Raw genomic sequence first — 6,986 nt, forward strand, 5'->3', positions numbered from 1 at the left:
AAAATTAAAATTCGAAAATTTTTTCTAAAGCCTCCAGGGGACTTCGTTTTCGCACGAAAAAATTTTATGTGCCCTTATTGCATCCGGACCCACAATTGTCCTACCATTTTTTATCTTCTTTACAGTTCCATGATTCTTTAAATAAAAGCACCAATTTCCGATGATAATCTCAAAAATCTGATGAGTTTTAAAAATTGAAAATACCATTTTTTCATGAAACACACTGGTATAACATAACCTTAAACTGTTTAAAAATTTTAGAACTCCTTTGAAATCTATATATCGATATTTGCGGTGAAGATTGCTACATTAGCCAACAAATTGTACCAAAACTTGATTTCTTCTTTGAAATATAATGATTTTTTGTTTACAAGAAATAATTATTTTTTACTTAAAACGTGAATATAACCTGAAATTGTTAAAAAATTGAAAAGCTTGTCTTTTTTTTTTGAACAGTGAATTGTTAACAAAAATGTAATCTTTGAGATCTAGTAATTTTTTATTAAAAATAGCCACTTCCTTTATAAAAAATTAACATAACTTACAATTGTTAAAAAATTGGGATTCTAGATGAGAAAAAAAAAACGAATACATCTTGAAATTAAAAAAAATTAATTCTTTTTTAAAATTTTAAGATTAACCAATTTTTAGAAAACCTTTCAATTATTTTAAAAGATATTTCGGTGTATTTGAAGTTTTGAGAAGATAAAAAATTAATTAAAAATTTGGAAACATTTCAAAAAATTGTGAACTAAGTGTAGACTTTTTAAGATTTTAAAGTAAAATTTCGAAACTTTATAAGGATTTTGAAAGGTTTAATATACATTTTTTTCTTATAAATCCAAAAAAAATGGCAATTGATTATTTATTTTGAAGAATTAATTTTAATAATAAAAAAGATTTTAGATTTTTTTATATAATTTCCTGAAATTTCGCCAAAGACTGTAGAAGATTTTAAAGCAAAATGTTAAAATTTTCAAAATTAGAAAATTTGAGAAAAAATTCTAATATGCTTAGACGTTTGTAAGAAATAAAAAAAATAATTAAAGATAGTAAAAAATTGTTTAGATTTTAAATAAAATATAGATTTTCGAAGATTTCGTAATACAATTTTTTACCTTTATAAATAAAAGAATTTTCTTAAGATTCCTGGGAATTATAAAAGTGATTTCTTAGTTTGGAAAATTAATCATAAGAGAATATTTAAAAAGAAATAAAGACATGAAAAAATTTTTCCAAAATGTTTGAAAACGAGTCTGTAAGATTTTAATACAATTTGAGGAATTTTAGAAATTTTGAAGAAATTAAAAATAATTTGAAACTTGAAAAGTTTTGCGAAAATTAAAAAAAATTGTCCGAAGCGTCAAAAATTCATAATATCTTTTAAAGTGACTCAAATTTGGTCTAATATTTTTAAATTCCTCTTAAATAAGAAAAAATTTCTTAGAAATTTGATCAAGAAACCTAAAAAAATAGTTATAGGAAATTTTTATTTTTGATCGAAAATTATTTTTTCCCTTCAAGTTATAATTTTTCTAACGTCTTTTTCTTTCTTGACTGAAAAATCTTTAATGATGGAAAATTAGACCTTTGATTTTAAGATTAAAATCTTTTTTGGTTAAGGATTCAACTGTTTTGTTGAAAATTCGTCTTTATGGACGAATAAAAAACTTTTGAATTTAAATTAAAAATTTTGTTTACTTTTAATATCAACTATAATATTTTTCTTCAATAATGTATTTTAGACCAATATTATATCTCTTTGGTTGAAAATATAACTATTTTTTCAAATTAATATTTTTTGGCAGAAAATTAATCTTCGTTTAAAATTCAACTATTTGGTTAAAAGTTAAACTACATTGTGAAAGGTTTTTGTTCTTGAAGATAATTCCTTTTTTATTTTTGGAGTATAAATGTTATTTTGTCGACCAGGGGAATTAAATAATTAATTTCGATATTACATTTTTCCGATTATTAGTCAAATAATTTTCTGGAGAAACGAGAAAAAAATCTGCCTCGGCCCAGTTTTAAACTGGGAATAGTGGTGTTCTCGGTTCAAATCTGTACTAGAACAAATTTTTTCTCGTTTCCCCAGGAAATTATTTGACTAGTAATTGGCAAAATTTAAAATCCGACATTAATTAATTATCCTTTTAGTTAAACATTAATATTTTTTGTAAGGAAATAAATCTTATTGGTAGAAAATGTATGTATTTGCTGAAAATTTACCTTTTTTATTTGTTAAAATAAATTTTTTCGTTAAAAAAAAAACTTACCAGTAGAAATGAGGAGGCCATTGCCCAACCAGGGTTGGAAAAATCTGTATTCGCTGGATTTGTCGATATAAACGTTGCTGGACAAGATTACTTCTACGTCACGAGGGTCGACCAAAAAGACAACAAGTTTTGGTCCAATCCAAATCTTGATGACTTGGTCGAATTCGAACGATCTCTCGTAGAATTTTCGGAAAATAGCTGAAAAAATGAATTCAGAAAAATGTTTAAATTCCATGTAAAAAAAGTTTAAATAAATTTTCAAGCCATCTAAATTTATTAACAACTTTAATTCAACTTAAAAAATTGTTAACCTACTAATTTGAAATTTGTTTAAATAAAGTTTTTTTTTAATACCATCAGAGCTTCCCATAAATTCAAGTGCGTTTCCAACAATCGGAAGTCCAGGTGGTCCAGGAATTTTTGCCGCAAGTTCGAGCATGTGTCTTCTCGATATTCTGAAGTAAACGTAGTAAAGGGCCAAAGCTGGCAATAGAAGGGATAAAAATACGGTCGTAGCCGAAAGTCCGGTGGCAGAGGCCGCAGCTACCGACCCAGCCACCACTTCCGGTCCTGCTGCAGACATCTTTCTTTTTTATTCTGCAATAAAAATGATCAATTCATTATTTGAGAATTATTATTATTTTAATTTGCATTTCTAATTGAAGAATTGTAATCCACTGAGGAAAATATTTGTCTGGAAGCGTGACGCTCGGCCCGAGCAAAGCTACATCGTATGTTAGCACAAATATGGGAGCGTGACGCTCGACCCAAGCGTAGCTCCGTCCTATGTCAGTACTTGGATGGGAGCGTCACGCTCGGTTCGAGCATGGCTCCATCTTATGTTAGCACAAATATGGGAGCGTGAGCCTAGGTCTTTGAACATGTGTAGGCCCTGAACCGTTTCTATATTAAAAAGAAATTCTTTTGATTCAAAGAAATTTAGGTTAAAAAAATTGTGTTCAAACGAAAATTTTGCATTAATTTAAAGTGATAATATTTTTCAAAGCAATAATAAAATAGATAATTTAATTTATCACCCTTCAGATAAAAAATATTGTTATTTTAATTTTCACTGTGATGAAAAGAATTGTAATCCCCTCAGAAAAATATTTGTATTGAAAAACCCCGTTTTCTTAATATATATATATATATATTGGAAAACAAAAAATAAGTTTAATTTAACATAATTTTTTCCTTCATTTAACGAGGACTTCAAAGTGAAGAAAATAATTGAAAAGTAAAGAGACATTTTTACTATATACTAAAAAACATTTAAAAAAATGTAATTGATCGGTCTTCGGTTAAAAAATCATTATTTTAATTTTTATTCTAATGCATGAAATTGTAATCTATTCAGAAAAATATTTGCCTTGAATTGAAGAGAGTGCTCCTTTAACACCTTTTTTCATTTAACCAGAAATAACTTCAAATTGAAAAAATTGGTTTCAATAATTGAAGAAAAATGTGCATTGGAATAAAAAAAATTCTTTCGAGCAAAGAAATTTCTTTTAATTTAAAGAAATTTTTGGAGTTTGAAAAAGTAGTTTTTGTTTAAATGAAAATTCTTCTTTAATTTAAAATTGTTTTTTTCATTTTAATTTCTTTTAGTTTAATGAAAAAAAATATTCTAAACAAGGTTTCTTTAATTCAAGAGAAATATTTTTAAGCACTATCACTAAAAAGGTATAATTTATCGGGTTTCGGGTCTGAAATAATGAAAAAATTATTAGAATGTTCATTTTCATTCCTATTCGAGAAATTGTAATCCATTAAAAAATTTTTTTTAATAAAGAGAAATGTTTTTTTTAACATAATTTTTTATTTAACCAAAAATAACATAAAAATGAAGAAAATTATTTGCAATTAAAGAAAAATGATTATTGAAAAAAATTTCTTCCAATCGAATACAATTTTTTTTTCTTTTTTTGTTTGAAAAAATGCATTTGGAAAAAAAAACATTATTTTAAACCAAAGAAATTTCTTTAAATCCAACAAATTTTTCATTGAACGTGAGCCAAAGAAAAATTTCCTTGATTAAAGAAATGTCTTCACTTCAAATTAATGTTTTTTTTTCCAATCAAATTAGGTTTTTAATTTACAATATTTTTTTTCAGTTTGATGTTATATTTTGAATTTAAAATACTTTTTTTAGTTTTATATTATATTTTGTTAAAAGAAAAAAATTATTTTAAAGAAACGGTTTGCTTAATTCAAGACAAAAAAGTTTCTAAGGCACTGTCACTAAAAAAATTAAATTGTTTAATCTTCGGTTCTAAAATGAAAAAAATTTCTTATTTAAATTTTCATCTATATCCAACAAATTTCTATCCAAATAGAAAAATAGTTGCCTTGAATTAAAGAAATCGTTTCTTAGGACACTTTTTTCATTTAACTAAAAATGACTTTAAAATAAATCAAATCATTTAAATTAAAGAAAAATGTTCATTGGAACAAAAAATAATTTATTTGTACCAAGGAATTTTTTTGAACTCGATGAGATATTTTTTTTAACTTTTCTATGACTGCGAGCTGAATGAAAGTTTATTTAATTCAAAGATACTTATTTACTTAAAAGAATCCAATGTTCATTGGATAAAAAATTATTTCTTTTGATTGTAAGAGATTTATTTAGTTAAGAGGAATGTTTTTTCATAATAAAAATTTTCTCAAATGTTGAATGTTAAATTTTTTAAATATAAGAAAAAAAACTTAGAAATGAAGAAAATCATTTAAAATGAAAGAAAAATGTTCATTTGATCCAAAAACCATTTATTTGAAACACAAAATCTTCTTTGAATCAAAGAATCTTTTCTTTCACTGAGAGCCAAACAAAAATTTCCTTGATTGAAGGAAATTTCTTTATTATAATAAATGGTTTTTTCTTACAATAATTTTTTTTAAAATTAAAAATATATATTTTTAGCTTGATTTTATTTTTAGTTAAATGAAAAAAAATTGTCCTGAAGAAACTGTTTTTTTAATTCGCGACAAATATTTTTCTGCGACACTATAACTTCTGAATAAAAGACGAAGAACACTTTTTCTAAATAATAATTCAAAAAAGGTGAAAACAATATTTAAAAAATTGTAATTATGAAAATGGGGAGAGTTATTATTTAAAAAATGTGAAATTGAGTTTTAAATAATATCCAAGTTTAGCACTGAAGCACGTTTAGCACTTTCGATCACTTTATTTCTCTTCTTCGGTGAACTTTGAGTTATAATCCAAATTTTCCTAGCAAAAAAAAATTCACCTATTTTTCGGATTTAGTCAATGAGTCAATGAACAACCACCGAACTGTCTTTCTCTTGCTCGGCGGGAGCTTTTATAACCCGTGCTGTCGTGGCTCCCACTTTCCTGGGCCAAGAGGTTCGAAGTAATTAAGAATCGCTTCTCATTTGTATTAGAATACCTAATAGATTCCAATTTTATTCAATAATTTCCTGGAAATTTTCATGAAAACACGGAAATGACTCTCATATGATTCGAACGTAAATTCAAATCCTTGGAATTATAACCGGAAATATGAAAGGCTGTTACTTTTTCAATTTTGTTTAATTTTAAACAATTCAAAATTCAGTTTTCAGAAGTTGAAAATTCCATTTTCAAATTTCTTCAACTTTGAACCGTTGAAAATTAAATTTTCAATTTTGATTCCTAATTTTAAAGGTTAAAAATTAAATTTTCTTCAATTTTCCGTTTTTCAAATTTTCTTCAATTTTCAGTATTTAAAAATCCAATTTTCTTCAATTTTGTTTAATTTTAAGGAGTTTAAAATTCAGTTTTGTAATTTCTTCAATTTTAAACAGTTATAAATCCAATGATCAGTTTTTAAAATTGTCTTCAATTTTCAGTTTTTCAATTTTCAACAGTTAAAAACTCAATTTTCAGTTTTGATTCCTAATTTATAACAGATGAGAATTCAATTTTCAATTTTGTTGAAATTTCTGTTTTTAAAATTTTCTTCAATTTCCTATAGCTAAAAATAAAATTTTCATCAAATTTCAATAGTTAAAAATGTAATTTTCATCTATTTTTATTCAATTTTGTTTAATTTTAAACAGTCGAAAATTCAGAATTTTAAAATTTTCAGTTTTTAAAAAAATTGTCTCCAATTTTCAATAGTTAAAATTTAATTTTCATTCATTTTTCTTCAATTTTTTTCAATCTTTAACATTTAAAAATTCATTTTTTAAATTTCTTCTATTTTCAATTTTGATTTCTAATTTTATACAGTTAAAAATTCAATTTTCTCCAATTTTTAGTTTTCTATAATTTTCTTCAATTTTCATCAGTTGTAAACTAAGTTTTCAATTTTCACTCCTTATTTTAAACAATTGAAAATTCAATTTTCACTTTTAAAAAACTTTTTATTTAATTTTCAATAGTTAAAAATTTCATTTTCTTAATTTTTCTTGAAATTTAAATTTTCTCTAATTTTCAGCATTTAAAAATTCAAACTTCTTCGATTTTCAACAGTTCAAAGATCAATTTTTAATTATCTTTAACTTTCAAAGGTTGAAAATTCATTTTTCAATTTTACTCCTAATTTTAAACAGTTGAAAATTTAAATTTAAAATTTCTTCAACTTTCATCAGATAAAAATTTAATTTTCAATTTAATCCCTAATTAATAACAATTGAAAATTCTATTTTCAATTTTATTCAATTAAAATTTTTTTAAATTTGTTTAATTTGCTATAACTAAAA

At 24.1% G+C, this 6,986-nt stretch overlaps 1 protein-coding gene across 2 annotated transcripts in view; it reads right to left on the bottom strand.

Annotated features, from left to right (window-relative positions):
• The window catches only part of LOC117173192 (cytochrome P450 4g15), a 9,527-nt gene extending 3,879 nt beyond the window's left edge, over positions 1-5,648 (bottom strand). For both annotated transcript variants that reach the window (XM_033361618.1, XM_033361617.1), the window contains exons 1-3: positions 5,531-5,648; positions 2,631-2,873; positions 2,277-2,474 (exon numbers count right to left, since the gene is read on the bottom strand). In XM_033361618.1, coding sequence (XP_033217509.1) covers positions 2,277-2,474; positions 2,631-2,859 — 427 coding nt within the window. In that variant the 5' untranslated portion in view covers positions 2,860-2,873; positions 5,531-5,648. The remainder of the gene's footprint in view (positions 1-2,276; positions 2,475-2,630; positions 2,874-5,530) is intronic.
• Between the last annotated feature and the right edge of the window lie 1,338 nt (positions 5,649-6,986).

This window comes from Belonocnema kinseyi, chromosome 5 (genome assembly GCF_010883055.1).
Source record: "Belonocnema kinseyi isolate 2016_QV_RU_SX_M_011 chromosome 5, B_treatae_v1, whole genome shotgun sequence".
Taxonomy (NCBI): domain Eukaryota; kingdom Metazoa; phylum Arthropoda; class Insecta; order Hymenoptera; family Cynipidae; genus Belonocnema; species Belonocnema kinseyi.